Consider the following 18621-nt stretch of genomic DNA (forward strand, 5'->3'; position numbering starts at 1 on the left):
TTTTTTGGCTTTCTGCTTCTCCATCTTCATACAACAAATGTGGGAAATTGCTGAAGTAAATTCAAAATAAACTCTGTACAAGATGTGTACCTCACGCATAGAAGGAAAAGTCTCTCTGAAACATTTTATTCTACACGACCATCGATTTACAATGAAAATTTTTCCTGAAAAATATATCCCTTTCAATTCAAACCGTTACCTCTTGCGTCCTAGTTTCAAACAAAAGGCTGTTGTCATTTATCTGTTCTTCATCTCAGAACAGAACAATTAAGTTCAGCGAATTAAATAAATAGTGATACATATATATTGACACAGAATACGGATCAAACCTAAAAGAGCCACTAGCTAAGAAGAGCCAGATACCTAATTGAATATTTTGTAAGGAGCTACAAACAAGCTATATGAATCAGATCAGAAAATTGACTGGATCGGTGTAGTGATTTAGATGTCAGTGCCATGGTGGCCATGGTGGTTCTATGTTCATTTATATCTGCAAACCAGTGTGTTTTGAGATAGTTCAACTATTTTTATTTAATTTTTCATTGATGAATATTCTAGGATTCAAGAGAAGTAATTTGTGTTTATGTAGTTAGTGCAAATATTTTCTGTATGTTGGTGTCGAGTGAATATTTTTTCGAATTATGTGGATTTTCAAAGTAGCTTTTACTTTTTCGCAGAAATGATACAAAGTAGCCCTATTTTTTAAAACTAATTTAAATTTCTGAAACTTAATTTTCGATTTTTTACGTTGATTTGTATTAATATTCTTAAACTTGTTTATGATTCCTGAATTTGGTCCTTCCATACCAAAATTATCTCTTTTCGATTTAAAATAACTGATTGAGACTATTCTCCTAATATTCAACATATTCATTTGATACTTTCGTTCATCTACATACCCTCTCTATCTTAAACTAGTTTCCACTTCAACTTTGAGTTGATTTTTTCGTGAGAAATAATGAAAATTGATGTCACTGCCCATCTTTCTGCCCACAAGTCACATTGCGGGGCGTATAGTAATGATGTTTCAACTTGATTCTGTATCGCTCATATTCATTTCAATCGGAAAAAAGTGATAATTGACAAATATTTGTCAATTCTTTTGAAGAAAATAATATTATAGCAGAAACGAAAAGATATACTAATCAATAACTAACAAAGATAAACAGTGTTTTTGTCTCTAGTATTGACATTGCAGCATGGACAGAAAAGGCGTATCGCTTTTTTTGAATTTCCTATACGATTTGTTCCTTTACTGATTTGATTTACATTGTACCATCTCTACAAAACCGACCTGGTGTAATGGAGATCTCTTCGTTGGAAGAAAGCAAACACAATTTTTCGAACGGTTTAAGGGAAATATGTATGGGATCGACAGAAAACACGAATATCAAAGATAAACGGGGCTTGCCAATGGGACGTCCTTTGCAAGGTCAAGCTTCGACATCGCCAAGCTTCGTTAGGGGAGGTGTCGTCGCCTTCACTTTCTTAGGTTTGCCTTTTGACACCGTTGAGTACAGAAATGCATTCGTATTCCAGAACAATACCAGTGATTAGATCACTAATTTAGACTTCACTTCTGAGGGTTGTCGTTTGTAGGAGTGTGGCAGCTGGTTAACAGAAAAACATTTTAATTTTTTTTTAAATTCAATAGGCAACGACTAATATTACACCTGAGTTTAGGTAGAAACTAATTGAAAATGTTTACACATCTTATTAAACAACAATTTTTGGTTTGTTTGAAGGTGGTTGACAGTGTTTCGTGGTGTTCGGACTTCCATTGTCTAATATAATATAAATTGATTGAGACCATTGAGACCATAAATTGAGACCATTAGTCATCCCAAAAACATGTTTGGAAAAAACACCTGGTATACAGATGGATCGAAGACCAAACACGGAACGAGAGCTGGAATATACCGAGCGGATAGAAATCTAAACTACAGCTATCCGCTAGGACTATACACATCCGTCTTTCAGGCGGAAGTGTATGCTATCTTGCAGTGTGCAAGACTTATTAAATTGAGACCTCAAAGAAATGAGCGGATCAATATTTGTACAGACAGCAAGAGTGCATTAGGGGCTCTGACAAACCCGAAGGTGACATCAAAACTGGTCTGGGAATGCCAGACCAGTTTTGATGTCACCTTCATATATAGGTTCTGAACCAGCTCTGGAGGTACCAAAATCATTGGTACGAAACCAGATTAGGACATGGACCAATGAGAAGCACACAGAGTACTGGACAAAAGTACATGGCAACAAACACAGCAGAACCTTCATTAGGGAACTGTCCGAGAAAAGAACTGAAGAACTACTTCAATATAGTAGGGATCGGCTCAGAATAATTACAGGGTTACTAACAGGTCATTGTCTGTTTAGAGGACACCTGAATAATATGAGGCTGTACAACGGAGACCTCAACTGCAGATTATGAAACGAAGGGATAGAAACAGCTCTACACATCTTATGCGAATGTGAGGCACTGAATCACAGGAGGCAAGCAATATATGGACGTACAAAATTACGCCCAGAAGAATATGACGAACATCTAACACGGAACCTGTACAAACTAGTACAGGGAACGAGACTGATGGAATGGGTGTCATGAGAAGATGGGGGAATAAACGCAATAAGGCCAAGAGGCTGCAGTGTTTTCTGGAGACTTGGACTAAATGGACAAGTAAGACAGCTCCCAAGGTGAAAAAAGAGAGGAATCATCAAGACTCTATTGGACCGTGCTTTTGGGCTCTGTAATACAAAGGAAGGTCTCGAAAAGGAACTAGGCATCATCAAAAATGACCTTCAACGGAATGGTTACTCCAAAGTGATGGTAGAACAGGCCTTAGCTATAAGACAGCAAGAACTCCACAAGGAAGAGAAGCCGCCACAACCAGTACTTGTACTTCCCTACATCAGAGGATTATCGGAAAGGATAAGACGGATTAGGTCCAAGTATAACGTCAAGACCTGCTTCAGATCTGGGAACACTATCCGTAGCAGCCTCACGAAAACCAGGTCACCAAACGCGGACTACGATTCCAAGAATTGCATTTACCGGATACCTTGCGAGTGCGGAGAATCCTACATCGGTGAAACTAAAAGGCCATTGAAAGTTCGCATTGCTGAGCACAAGAAACACACACAGCGAGGAGAAACCAGCAAATCCGGAATAGCAGAGCATGTTTGGACTCATCAACACAACATCAAGTGGGCTCAAGCTGAAATCATCCACAAAGAGGAACACTGGTTTAGGTGAAAATTCAAAGAAGCCGCGTATATGTTGTCAAACAACGCATTCAGTCAAACTAGCGTAGAGATACGTAACATATGGAAACGTCTAATCAAGCAAAAAACGACCAACTCCCGCCAAACGGTCATCTCCCGCCAAAACAAATGAAGCGGAAAGAGGGAAGAGAGGATAGGTGAAAGCACTTGAATGACCTATAAATAGTCAAATCTCGGAGGAATAAGTCCAGTTATCACCCGAAGACGATTGTAGATACTAACAATCGAAACGTTGTGACATAACTTGGTTTGAAATCTTTTAATTTTCATTTTTTGGTAATAATATTTTTAATTTTTCAATTTGTTCAGCTTTTAATAATATTCCAATTTTTATTTGTTTGGTTTTTGTATGTTATTTCTTTGTAATTTCAGTTTTTTTAATAAAATTGTTATTTTCGGTTAATCTTTTTGATTTTTTCGGGGTTATCAAATCAATTTATATTATATTAGACAATGGAACTGATGAAATAAGCAATTTTTGGATACAATTTAATTTTTTCTGAAAATAACTTTCCGACAGTGGAATACTCTGTAGTCTGTGAAGCAGATGCTCGTACTTTATATTGACAGGAATGTGTCGAAGAATTATGTATGACAATGTTCGTATAAGATGTGGAAAATTTGCAAAATCATGTTCATTGTTGATTTTACTAACAGTAAGGTCTAGAAAACTCATTGAATCGTTTACATACTATTATTTCAGTGAAAAGTAATAGGTCCCTCTGAGTGATTTCTTGGTAAATTAGGTACCTTACGCAAGTTACCTGAAACTTACTTCAAGACAATTAGCAGACTCCACCGGAAACTAGTTATATTCTGTGGGAACTTCTCGATTTTCAGTTATTGAAAGACTATAAACTGTGTTCCTTACCCATTGATTGAGGTGTTTTTCTCTGATTAACACCTGAAAAAATACCTCGTTAACGGCAGTTAACAAACATTCGCTAACAACTGGGATTGTCCTGGTAACTCTTTTTCCAAATGCGAGTAACTAACGGTAAGAAAACTTGTCTTTTCTTTGTTGCCCAACACGATTAGGAAAATCAAATTATTTCATACCATTTTCAAAACGTCCTTCTCCCATGACCTGCTCTCCGTCGTAACACAATGTCGAATGTTTACTGATTCCAGTGAGTAATTGATTTTTGCCTTTTTCGACAAATCTTTTAACCTACATAGAATCGCATTTGTTTATACAACGGCCATCGCGCGAGAGTATGAGTTCGCATTAACATAAAATGGAAAGCTTTCGACATTTTAACACTCAAGGGCCTAATTCGAGCGATTACGCTCTATCTGCCCGCGCTGAGTGAAATGTTGCAGAACTATAATCGTCCATTACTGTGATTTGTAATGTTTTTAATTGGATATATTGACACGACTCTGCGGATAAATCCGATTATCGCAATAAATGTGTTATTTTTTTATGTCGCGTATAATTTACTTGTGATAACTGCCTGCAGAATTGTTTATATTGAAATTATGAAACGGGTATCTCAAAAATCTCCTTGTTTCAACATTTCAAACTCTAATTTTTGGTGGAGATGCCTAAGCACTGCAGACAAATTCTGTCTCTATCGTTTAGTTCACAAATGACATTTCACATAATTTTAGATTGCTTTCATCGAAAAGTATGGGTGAGTTGTAAGAAATACCAGCGTGGTCCAAACAGAACTGGCTGGTATCTCAATCGCCACAAAAGAAATAACCAAGAAAAGAATTTCTGGCAAAAACATAACAATCTGCACTGATAGCAGACAAGCACTATTAGCCTTGAACAGACACCGTGTTACTTCAGGGCTAGCACTAGAGTGCCACCAAGATTTAGCCAAAGCCTCGGTAGATAATAACATCATCCTGAGGTGGATTAAAGGGCACGACAGGAGTGAAGGTAATCGCATTGCTGACTCTTTAGCCAAGAAAACGGCTGGACTAAGAATTTTAGGACCAAGTGGCACCCACGGCCTGATGACTTCGACAATTGCGGAACTAGTCGAAAGTTACACCCATGCTCAATCTCTAAAGAGATGGGATGAAATCAAAGGATGTAATCTTGCCAGGATCACCTTGGGCGACCCTGGGAAGCTGGCGCCGAAGAAATAACTGGCGATGACCAGGAAAAATCTACGCCTTACAGTAGGATTTCTGACTGGCCACTGTCAGCTAAGGAAACACCTACATAATATGGGGCTAGTGGACACACCTCTATGCAGGATGTGTGAACAGGAAGATGAGACTGTCAGGCATGTCCTGTGCGAGTGCCCGGAGTTATCGTCAATAAGAGAGTGTGTGTTCGACGAGTCTTGGCTTACACCTGCCGATATAAAGGAGATGTCTCCCAGCGACCTGTCCACCTTCCTGGAAAGGACAGGATGGACGACGACCTAGGAGGACAACTCCTCGGGAGGATGTACAATGGGTCACATGTGGCCTAAGTGCGTGGGCTTACACTCACCCTCCCCACTCTACAGATACAGATGTGTCATTCTATTCGTAATGACGTGATGTACCATTTGAGCTAAGAAAAAATTTGAGCGGTAAAATAGGTGTAAACATATATTTTTCGACAGGCACGCGCGATGCAAGATCCCGTCGCTTCAACAAAAAATATTTCAATTCATTAAATATTGACATCAAGGAATGAGACATATTAGAATTTTGGTGAATAACTGAATGAACAATAATGTGGTGGCAAAAAACTTTTGTTGGAATTTTGCCTTCAATCATACTTTGTTGATTACCATTTTTTTTCAAGTTGTAGATTTACAAAAAAAACTTATTAATTCTTAGAATTGAAGGCTGTATTATTTTCTTCCTTGGGACTATTCTTTGAAAGCTTTAGAAAATATCCTCGCTGAAAACATTGAAAAAATCATATTTTATGTTTATTTATGAACGATCGAAGATTTAAGGAACTATAGACATAAAAAGCCCTGAACAATTTTTTTTGATTTGTTTTCTCATCAAAAAAACTACGATTATGTTTTTCAAACAATCTTATTGTTTGAAAACTTGTTATAAGCAAATGTATTATACAAAATAAAGGAATAGAAACAATAATATAATTTTCCACAATAGAAAAAACCAACGTAAACAATGATATGAAATAAACAGTAGAATATCAAATGCGTTTTCATTCCAAATAATTGAAAAAAACTTGAATTGATGTAGTTCTAATATGATCCTAATGTGATTCGAAATCTATGAAAGAACAGATACAATTTGAATGAATAGCTTAAATATCAAATATTACTGGAGTTTTTTCCCAACACCAGATCGTTATTTTTAACACCTTCACCTTGAATCTTCCTCTTTGAAGATGATCACCTGGTGATCGAAACACGTGTCGAGGTGTTAAAAATAACGATTTGGTGTTGGGAAAAAAACTTCAGTAATATTCATTACTACACCAAAGGTTCCAAACAGTTCATCATAAGCTTAAATATCAGTTATATACAAGTGATAAAATGTTAAATGAAAATACAATGAAATTAATAAAATACTCGAGATGAAAGATGAAAATGACCACAGAGTAAAATGAATAAAAAGAATCATATTAGACAATAAAAGTCCGAACCAGTAAAATTCACCATGAAACATTGTCAATTAATTTTAAACAAGCGATGAAAATAACTTGATTATCCGACTATCAAATTTGTTTAATGCTTTTCACTTTTCAACTTCCTTGAATATTCATAAGTAAATGAAAAATTGATAAAAAAATTCTCAGGTGAAAATATTTTTAAGTCTTCAAAGAATATCTCTTAAAAAAAATCCAGGCTTTGGTTTTTCAACCTATCAAGATTTTTATGTAAAATTTGAACTACAAAAAATTGTCATTTGTTTCCAGTTCATTATTGTTCATTCAACTATCCAGTGAGTTGGATATTTTTTCATCGTGGAGTTTAATTTCAGTCATATACTCGTACTTCATACACTTCAGTTATATAATTTAGAACAACTTTTTTTACTTTCCTTTACAAGTCTTCTGAAGTAACTTTTATAAATTGTATTTTATAGCCATGATAATACAACATTTTCACCTTTATAACTAAAGACAAATTTCACGCCCACAAAACTATTAGTTTCCGTGGGTGTATTCTCAACATTTTTCCACCATTCGAAAAATCATTCAACACATTATCAGTTTTCAATTTGCTCAACACCGTTTATTCATTATTTTCTGAAACCAATATCATTTATAACACCCTGTATAATTTTTCAAATTCTCAACCAAGTATTACATTCTTCTATATTTTCCACAATAGTTTAAAATTTCGTAGATAATTGAACAGTTTGCACCTAAAAGCTTATTATTATAACCAGAGTATTTTTTCATGTTTTTTTTGTAACATTCCAGTTTATTGTGAATTGAAAAAAAAATCTGTTTTTACAACATATTTGATTATTCCATCATATATTTTTCAATATTTTTTTATTAACTCAAAAGTTCAGGTCTCCAACTTCAAAACTGACGAAATGCAATATAATCTTTGAATCCCCATTTTTCGCCCTTGGGGGTGGAAATTCCTGATTCATTTTCTTAATGCTTATTTACGCTATACAAAAAACCTACCTGCATATTTCAAGATTCTAGGTTCGGTGGCTTCGGCTGTACGTTAATATAGGAGCGGGCAATAGCTCATAATTCATATTTTTATTAAAAAATACAGTAACTGAAAAAATATGCACTAAGTAATGAATAGCTTCGAGAATCGAATTATGTTATCTATAAAGAAATTTGCAAAACTAACACAACCGTCAACAACGTCTGCCCTCAGGCATCTGCCCGCGTTCAGGTCGCGTTCTCGGTGATGACGCTTCATTCCTTAGATCGCCCCTCTATCCCCGCGCATCTTCCACCGTCGTCTTACAGTAGACGCGACGCGTAACGGCTTACGGCGTTTCGTCAAGTTAATCTTATCGTGATAACTTTTAAAGGATTCATTCAAATTACTTAGTGTAAAAGACAAAGTTTATCTATATAAATACTTAAAACGATAATTGTATTAATTTTTGAATACATGAAGAAACGAACATCAAACCTTGAAGAGTGGACGATAGGAAGAGTCATCAAGATAATATGCTTGGCGGAAACTCCTGGAAGATGGGTTGAAAAATGAACATGAGATAGGATCTGGGACATACTGTTTGGACAAGAATTTACGTTACAGCTACTTGCCGAAAGTATGCAATGTATGGAATAAGCAGATCAATAATCTTTTACCTAACCATTCAGCCTTCAAGCAGAGAAAAAACTCCTATCTAGCTTCTCCAGTTTCAAGTGATCCTTTACTCATCTTGACAAATAGACGCCAGAATTTCGAGTGAGCCAAATCATCGGGAAAACAATGCCATTTCTTTTTTACAAATGTTCACATAGTTCTCTTAAAATATATTATTTTAAGTACAAATATTAATATCACGAAAATGTTCGTGGAAATAACAATAAATGCTATAAAATCTCATGTTACCACATATCTTTCTTCAAGAAGTTTCGTTTCTGGATGTATCAACCTAGACTGGCTGAATGAAAAAATAAACACACCCGTGATCAGGACCGTAGCGAAAAGAAAAACCAGTGGGGGAGGGAATCCAAATTTTTCCAACCCCACCAGCAAAATTTCCCAACTTTCGAAAAAATGTAAGCCGAGGAATTAGTTACTACTATAATATAATAATTTTCTTACTTAGCTATCCATAGATTGGCTGAATGCTTATACCCGTTGGGGTATGCACAAACAAAAATAAAATAAATTTTCACATTGGTTTTCGATATGTAATTTACTTTGATAAAAATGAGGCTCCTTGCTGGAAAATCCAATATGGGATGACGAAATTATGACCTCAATGAGTTGGGAACTGAAAAAACTCTAACTAATTCTAATTTCTTTTGTTTTCTACTATTATTTCTACTATTATTTCTTCTATCTTCACTGCCCCAAATTTCCCAACTTTTCCAAGTCGAAAAGTTGGGAACTTTGTAAAATTGTCACTTCAAAATTTGTGGACTGTTCAGGACTGTTCTCTTACTTGGGAGAAATTAAACTTTTTTGAAGTTTTCAAACAACTCAGAATTTCAAAGTATGGGATCTCCAAGATATGCATTTTGGGAAATCCTAACCTTCTCCTGGTTCTTTTCCTTTTCTTATAACCTCTCTCTTTCTTTTCTCTCATTTTTTAAAATTCTTTATTAATTTTTTTACTATTATTTTTTTCTATCTTCACGGCCCAAAATTTCCCAACTTTTTCCAAAGTCGAAAAAGCAGGGGGAAGGAGGCTCCTCCCCATCCCCCTCATGGCGACGGCCCTGCCCCTGATACTTCAGATGAACCGTTCTATATAGAAAATATCTTTCGACATATTTTTTCTCTCCCTCCACAAACGTCTTTGCTCAATCATTACCTTCGCAATATGTAAAAAGTTATTGGCTAGATATTGATCGTTGAAATTTCAACAGCATATCGCAGAGTAACCTTTTCAAATATAAAAACAATGATATATTAATACATCAATCATATTCCAAGTCAACGAATACGGCTTTCTTGACATATCTGGGTTTGTCTGTTATGATTACATGGCGAATTCTTTCGTTAAAATTATCGGTACATTTACAGCAGATTTCGTGCGGCCTTGACACTTTCGATCTCTTCGTCCTGACAAGGTTATGCCGATGAATCACAAGAACACAATAATTATACGATTTCAATTTTGGTGGGTTCATTGAAAGGAAAGAAATGCACTGATCACGAAATGATTATGTAGATTATTCTTGTAAACCAATGATCGATAAGGCGTATACTTAGTTATTCAAAATCATAAAGCAATAAAATCTAGTATTTTCTGATTCCACGTTGTTGGGTGAGTAAGTGATTACCATATAGAAAAGTATACAGGGCTTTTCATGATGAGCGTTAATTAGCCGTGTCTGGCAAACTATTATACTATTTTAGACGAAGCGGCGTTGTCGCTTCTACTATAAAGTAGCGGCTTCTTTGATTTTTCGAATGGAACACCCCGTATATAATATCATATTATGATTCGTTATCACTTTGTCAACAAATTCATATACTATTTCCCTATACCTATCTATTACCGTTTAGAAGATATAAATTAATTTCGATATTTTTTTTACCAAACATGAACTTTTATAAATGCTGATAATCTTGAACTCTCTTGCACTAAAACGATCAAATTTGAAATGGGGTGGAGTGATACTATGAGGATCTTCACTCCGAGTCATATTTTCATTTGCCTCAAACAGGGTCTTCAAAAAATGCAGATACTTTGATCTCATGAAAAAATGAGTGGAACTCAATTTTTTCAAATGGAACACCCTGTTTATTTCAATATTTTTGAGCTCTACATCCAATTTTAGATTAACTTTGTTCAGATAATACTATTTCTATTTTGAACCGTTTTCGAGATAAACTGTTTCAAACGGAAATTGACATGGTTTCCTTGTTCATCACTCATTTTTGTAAAACAGATTTCGTTTGATGTTTCTCAATCAGTAACAGATAATACAATGAAAAGATAATTATTAAAATACTCCTCAACCATCGAATGAAACTTCTCTTCAAACAATAGTTTGAACTGAAAATGATAAACCCATAAATTAATGAGTTAATTTAATCGTCAGTGTATTTCAGAACATGTTCAAACACATCTCCATCTCTACTTTAACAAACATGTAATCTCTTCAAAAGATTGTCATGTGAAGCGTTTCTGATCAAGTCTGGAGTCAAACTATTGAAAGCAGTTGTAACTCTCGATTTCATATCTTCCATTGTTGTTATTGGAGTAGAGTAAACCATATTTTAATGGAACCCCACACGAAATAATCTAATGGATTGCCATCTGGTGTTCTAGGAGGCCAACGAAGAGGTCCATCATTGCAAATCCATCTGTCTTCGAAGATTTCGGTTAAAGCTTCGCTGACTGAATGATAATTATGGGGTGGAGCACCATCCATTTGGTACCATACACGTTCTCTTCCTGGTCTATTATTTAAAATCATTTAAATTCCATTCCTCAGTAAATCTTCATATTTTGATGCATTCAAATTATTATCATAAAACTCGATATAAAAAATTGACTCATTCTTTATGGCACAAAATACATTGAATTGCCATCTTTCTTGAAATCCCCTTTGGCGGACAACATGGGGATTTTCTGGCGCCCAATAATGACTGTTGTGTCTATTGAAAACTCCTTTTTTTGTGAACTTGGCCTCATCTGTCCATATGATATTGTCAAGGAAATGTTCATCCTCTTGAGTCTTGACAAGTAACCATTCAAAGAATTCCACTCTACGAGGTGAATCAGTCTCTTTCAAATGTTGGACACAGTAGAACTTATAGGGATGCCATTTATGCTTATTAAGAATTCGACAAATTGTCACGAAGGGTATACCTATCTCCCTTTCAGCCTCGTGCAGAGAAGCATTTGGAAATGCATGAAAGTATCCCAAAACTGTTATACCATTGTCATCATCATCCACTCTAGTCTTCTTACGAATGATTTTTGGACGGAAGGTTCCATTCAACCAACAGTTTTTTAGAAGTCGATTTATCACATTATTATTCGGCTTCGGAAGTTGTGGATATCTTTCATGAAATACTCGGCATGTTCTACTTGCAATTCTATTGCACTCACCATAAATTATTAATAAATTCAACAAATCTTCATTACTGTGACCTAATCTTGACATTATTCTATTATAATTGGTAGTTATCACAATCAGTCAAAACCACCAACGAAAGTCTGACGTTAAATAATTGGTTTATTTATTTTTTCACAGCACACTATTAAAAAATATTAATGTGTACTATTTACGTTAGAGACCAATACCTCAATGTATACAAATTGTAACTTTTTCTAAGGTAGGTACATACCAATTTCGAATTGACTGATCTGAGACAGTTAAAAACTGGATCAAAAAGAAATATTACTAAGTATAAAAAAAAAAAATGTTAAATATCCAAAATAGGTGATGAATTCAAAAAAACGAGCAAGAAAACCACGTCAGTTTCCGTTTGAAACAGTTTATCTCGAAAACGGTTCAAATTAGAAATAGTATTATCTGAACAAAGTTAATCTAAAATTGGATGTAGAGCTCAAAAATGTTCCATTTGAAAAAATTGAGTTCCATTCATTTTTTCATGAGATCAAAGTATCTGCATTTTTTGAAGACCCTGTATGAGGCAAATGAAAATATGACTCGGAGAGAAGATCCTCATAGTATCACTCCACTCCATTTCAAATTTGATCGTTTTAGTGCAAGAGAGTTCAAGATTATCAGCATTTATAAAAGTTCATGTTTGGTAAAAAAAATATCGAAATTAATTTATATCTTCTAAACGGTAATAGATAGGTATAGGAAAATAGTATATGAATTTGTTGACAAAGTGATAACGAATCATAATATGATATTATATACGGGGTGTTCCATTTGAAAAATCAAAGAAGCCACTACTTTATAGTAGAAGCGACAACGCCGCTTCGTCTGAAATATTTTAGGCGTGTAGGTCATATTGATTTATGCATACTGTGAAATTTTCAGGTTGATCCGTTGAATAGTTTGTCAGAAACGGCTAATTAACGCTCATCATGAAAAGCCCTGTATAGGCTGATGATAGTAATAATAATAATAGCTTTATTGTCCAACAGTTACCCATTTACAGGGTGAATTTTACAATTTTATTCACAATACTTAACCATAAACGAAAAATACAATGAACAAAAAAGAAAAACTAATTCTAATAACCTTCTTCAAGTACACGTTAGCAATTCTAATAATGTTATGAAGGTTAGTGAAAAATAAATCACCATGGGCACAAATGCTATTGAAATTTGTGCACATATATTGGGGAATTGAGCATAATGTTAGTCCTTGCTCTGAGAGGTCTAAAAATGGATTGAAATTGTGAAGCTGGCCGTGGTACATTGAAGTAAATTTGTTCAAGAATTTTAGGACAGTCAACCCCCTCTTTCACTAACTTGAATAAAATATGAGCGTCGCACATTTTCTGCGATGGTTTCGCACATTTTCTGCGATGGTTTAAACAGTCTAAACTAAAAAGTTCCAAACGTTCATATATGACATCATCACTGATACCACTCTCAGGGTAAGAATTATCTATTCTGAAAATTAAAAATTTACAAAACCTTCTTTGAACTCTTTCAATGGCTATGTTATGAATCTCATAGAATAGACTCCAGACGATACTTGCATATTTTATCTTCGAACGTACGTAGGTGAATTACAACAGCTTCATGGCTTTAATATCATGAAAGTTTCTGCAATTTCTAACAATGAAACCATAAGCTCTTAGAGGTTCTTAAACTTTTTGTGAAATATGTCTACCAAATGTTAATTTATGATCGAATATTACCCCTAGTTCTTTGATCTCATTACATCTCAGCAGATCTGAATCCTGTATTACATACGGGAATGTAAAAACCTCTTTTTTTTCGACAATAACTCACTACTTTACATTTCTCCACATTGAGTTTCAATTTATTATTGCTACACCAAGCAACAAGAAATTCTAATTGACATTGAAGATTTACACAATCACCTACTTCCTTAATTATAGAAAATAATTTCAAGTCATCCGCGAAACATAACCGTTCACAAGCTAAACTTTCACATAAGTCATTAATAAACAATAAAAACAAAAGAGGACCTAGGTTGGAGCCCTGAGGCATACCAGAAGAAGCTATATATGTTCTAGATTTATAACCGTTATAGGACACGAATTGTTTTCTACATGTCAGATTGGATTGCATCAGCTGACAGGCAGTGTTCGAAAAACTCATCAGTTTATTGAGCAAGATACCATGATCAATTTTATCAAATGCTTTAGAGAAATCCGTGTATATAACATCAACTTGGCCACTGTTATCTAATGCTTCGGAAATAAATTGAGTAATAATGACTAGATTTGTAACAGTAGAACGGTTAGTAACAAATCCATGTTGATGTTGAGATAGTTGCCGTTCAACAGAAGCATATATGCGATTATATAAAATAATCTCAAAAATTTCAGAAAAAATACATAAAATAGATATGGGTCTGTAAATCTCTATCTCACCATTTTTGTATACAGGACATACTTTAGCTAATTTCCAAATATCTGGGAATGTTCCAGATATCAGACATGGATTAAAAATTCTCGTTAAAGGTTTTCCTAATGCTCCTGCACAATCCTTTAACAAAAATGATCCAAATCAAATGCGCAATATTGGTAAATTTTATATGTAATTCATTGGTAATTGGTAATTGGTAATTGGTAACGTATTTTCACTTGTTTTCAGTGGAAAACTCAGTATATAATATTTTTTCTGGTAGGAAATGATAAATGTGATAATTTTTTTGTAAGGTGAAACGTAAAGAAATTATGAGGAGTGAGTACAAGAGGAACTTATGGTGTATTCGTCGAGGATACGTTTCTTCGCGACTGAAATTTTGTGCCCAAACTCGCGACAATACATATTTTCCTTATTAAAGAAATGTGTGATGAAATTGGCTGATAGCTGATGAAAATAAATTCATAACGTATTCAAGTAACACTTCATTGTGAGATTTTCACTGTACAGTTCATAAAAACGTGAACTCTGAAGAGAGCACACTACAAAATAAAAAGTCCGTATTATTTTCAACAAAGCACCAGACTTGCTAACTGATGATAGTTATTACATCTGGTCTGCATGAAAGATCACGCATACAAACAAAACTGTCAGTTAAGGAATTTTATTTAAAAAAATAATATTGAAAAACACCTTTTAATCGAATTCTCGCATAGCCATTTCAGTAATTTAATCATTGTTATTCCCGTCCGGAGTCTACTGGTGTCACTTCTTACTCAGTTAACAGCACGGAGCAGGAATGACAACGAAGCTCGTCTACTGTCTCTCTCACACATTAAACCTTCTCTCACTCCCTATACATATTTCGGCCACTATTTTTGTGAACTGAAGGTTGGATCGCTCCGTAATTTGAATCCACCACGGCTGTGCCACGGCACGCGATTAGTCATTAATATATATGTTAAATCTAAAGTTCTCACGGACAGGAATATGGTGAACTGATTTCCGGGTTTTGATCCGTGTACTGTGCTATTATCCTCAATCACACGACATTTCGACAAAATCTTATTTGTCATCATCTGGAGATTTCTGTTAAGTGTTCGGAAGTTGACCGATCTTACTCGATCCACTCGCTACTATATAGATAAATTGCTGTGAAATACACTGGAGTTATATATTTTAAGTTTAACGTCATGGTGTGTATACGAAATAAATCCGAGAGTTACAAAAGATATTTCGGATTAAAGTCAAAATTGTAAGTACATGTATTTCGAAGAGGTATAAGATGGCAAAGTTTTTCGATATCCTAAACCCTTTGTTCTTATGGAAGTTATTATAGGAGGTACTGTGGATTACTTCCTGACTTTTTTCAGTACATTCAGCCTTGACAGTTACCTTGAATTGCCTATATAAATCTACCAAAAAATGAGGAGGTGGGACTTTGACAAAGATATGGAAAATCCCAATGGACTAGAATCAAATTTCTACTTTTTACACAAAGGAAGTTGAATTCTTTTAGGAACATATCTTAGATGAATGTATTGAGTATTAAGATGCTATTTTTCGTCAGTTATATATGCAACTTATCCGTAAAACTAGTTGGACTCACATCAAAAAAGAGATTTTGGTATATTTGCTAATTTTTCATCTAGCATGTATATGAAATACGCAAAAGCGAAGAACCACCTACGCATACAATTTCAATAAGACACTAAAACTAAGAGAATTGATTTGTGGTGGATGATAATAGCTGACCAAGCTGACATAGTGAACTTAGCGATCTACATTACCTTGAAATGATCTAGGGTGTCAAGTGCCCTGGCCCGGCCATCTTCGTTGTGAACGCAGAGGGCAGAGAGCAACTCGAACACTTGTTTCTTGACGGTCACATTCTGGGTGTCCAAAGCGGCGGCCAACTTCCTTATATAATCGGGATTCTCGACGATGAAGTCCAGTCCAATTCTGGACGAGTCCATGTCGAGAGACTCACTGCTCGCCTGAAAAAAATTATGATATCAATATAGGTACTCGATTTGAAAAAAAAAACAATTTCTCAACTAAAGGATCTGAAATGAAGCAGAAAAGAAGAATTATGAACTATAATGAATGAAAAAATGTAATTGAACCTAATAAGTTTATGGTCAATAGGTGTTCACCAAACCATACGATTTACCAAATCAAGGTTAGTTTAGGTTAGGCTGACAAGCTTTAGAGTTCGTACAGTGTTGGACGGGATGGGTGCATATTGATAAACAAGGTGAGATTGACCGGAATGGGGGAGCACATGTTGGCGCTTTGAACTCAGAAGCTTGTTGTCAATTATAATAGAAGGACTTATAAGGAGCGGTCTTACTGGAAACTGCTGCTGAAAAGTGGCTACAAAACACTAACTTTAGTCACTGTGTACAGTGTACAAAGCTCGCTTCGGCAGTGTGTTGGTGGCTGGCAGTGACATATAGTAGATGCAAACGGCTTATGCGCTATGCATTCCACCTATGTGGGTAATGTAAAGAATTATGGAAGCATAGGTATCTGTTATTTCACTTTCAGGATACATGCGCTTACTTGGTAACTTACTATGCCCTACTAGCTTTTGAAGGAGAGTTGTAATGTGATGACAAGTTCCTAAAACCAGTAATGTTACTGTAACTGTAACGGTTACTGTAACTGAAATTCATTACACATATAGACAGTGGGCATACTTGAAGACTGGCTATAAATCAAATCATCTAAAAGAATAATTCGTTCAGGCCAGTCTCAACTCCCTACACAGTAGGTTAATGGACTGATACCTATCAGAAAACAACTACTCCCCTGGCTAATACCACGAAGGGCGTTGAATTATGTCCGACAGGTGTCAGTGCAGGATTCTTCACAGAAGTTATTCCTGCATATGCTGTTGGCGATACAACTGCCGCAATATATTTTCAATTATTGAAACACACTTGCAGACCGGTTTCGGGCTGTTTGGCCACTCGTCAGTGCAAGGTAGTGTATATCATCAACATAAAGTCGATGATTTCCGATAATTGAAAATCAAATTCTGTCAGAGTATCAATTCTCGAACTAAGCTGAAGCACACAACGAACAACAGGTTTATCATCGCCCCATCTACCTGTGAACGAGGTAACCAACTGCATATCCAAAAGTTGCCCAATTCCTCGTATAAGGAAAGAAAACTTTTCACATTAATGCCGCTAGGTCCAACAAAATGTCGATTCAAACCCCTGGAAATTCTCTATACTGATTTTGAACTTTAAAATTCTGCCTTGTAGTTTTATGAAAAATAACATTTTGAGGTATCAACAATCGTCTTCGGGTGATGACTGGAAGACGATTGTGGATACCTTACAATCGAAACGTCGTGAATTAACTTGGCTTGGAATCTCTTAACTTTTATTATATTTAAATTTTTTCAATTTGTTTCATTTTCACTTGTATTTTACTTCACTAATTTTCATTTCAGGTTTTTGCCTAATATAATTGTTTTTTCAGCAATCCATTTTTATTCCTCTTCTTTAATTTTTTAATTCTTCTTTTTAGTTATTTCAGGGATTTCAAATCATTTTATATAATATTAGACAATGGAAGTCCGAACTAATGAAATACATCATGGAATGTTGTCAATCACCTTCAAACAAACATTTTGAAAATTAAATTCATTAATGACCACACGTGTTCATACGTGTCTAGTTTAGTTTTCTTTTCTTCAAGGCTAGAACTAAGATCAACAGTACCCTTCCGGTACATGTTGTTTCTAGCCTCATTTGTAGTTTTTTTAAATTATTTTTATAGATTGAATATTTATTGTATTTATATGTAATGAGGAACTACGAAGAAATATTATTATTTCGCTCCAAATATTCTTAGATATTCGAATGTTGTTCCTGATATCGATATTGTTTCGTTTCCATATGGCGACGTTGAACAATATTTACAAAAGTTGACATCTCAAAGTTTGAGAATGACTACGGATTAGTTCAGGGCCGAGACAACTAAATATTTCATTCTAGGCAAAAGAGCACGTTTGCCGCCCCCTTCTTCACCCAACCTAGGCACGGTTGAAGTGACCTACCTTGCTGCAATGTGGAAATTGGTTTGAGCCAACTCCACAAACTGGTCTAAGTTTGAAAAAAGTTCATAGCACCTTCTCGATGACGAATAATGCCACACAATTGATTTTCTAATTAAAAGTATAGAAAATTATGCATTTTTTTACCAGCACGAGAGTAAAAAAAT

General features: G+C 35.0%; 1 protein-coding gene across 2 annotated transcripts in view; it reads right to left on the bottom strand.

Annotated features, from left to right (window-relative positions):
- The window catches only part of form3 (FH2 domain-containing protein formin 3), a 240731-nt gene that overhangs the window by 39482 nt on the left and 182628 nt on the right, over positions 1-18621 (bottom strand). For both annotated transcript variants that reach the window (XM_074182296.1, XM_074182294.1), the window contains one exon: positions 16173-16379. In XM_074182296.1, the coding sequence (XP_074038397.1) occupies positions 16173-16358 (186 nt within the window). In that variant the 5' untranslated portion in view covers positions 16359-16379. The remainder of the gene's footprint in view (positions 1-16172; positions 16380-18621) is intronic.

This window comes from Leptinotarsa decemlineata, unplaced genomic scaffold (genome assembly GCF_025532065.1).
Source record: "Leptinotarsa decemlineata unplaced genomic scaffold, Ldec_3_MD MMD2_tig00026328_RagTag_RagTag, whole genome shotgun sequence".
NCBI lineage: Eukaryota > Metazoa > Arthropoda > Insecta > Coleoptera > Chrysomelidae > Leptinotarsa > Leptinotarsa decemlineata.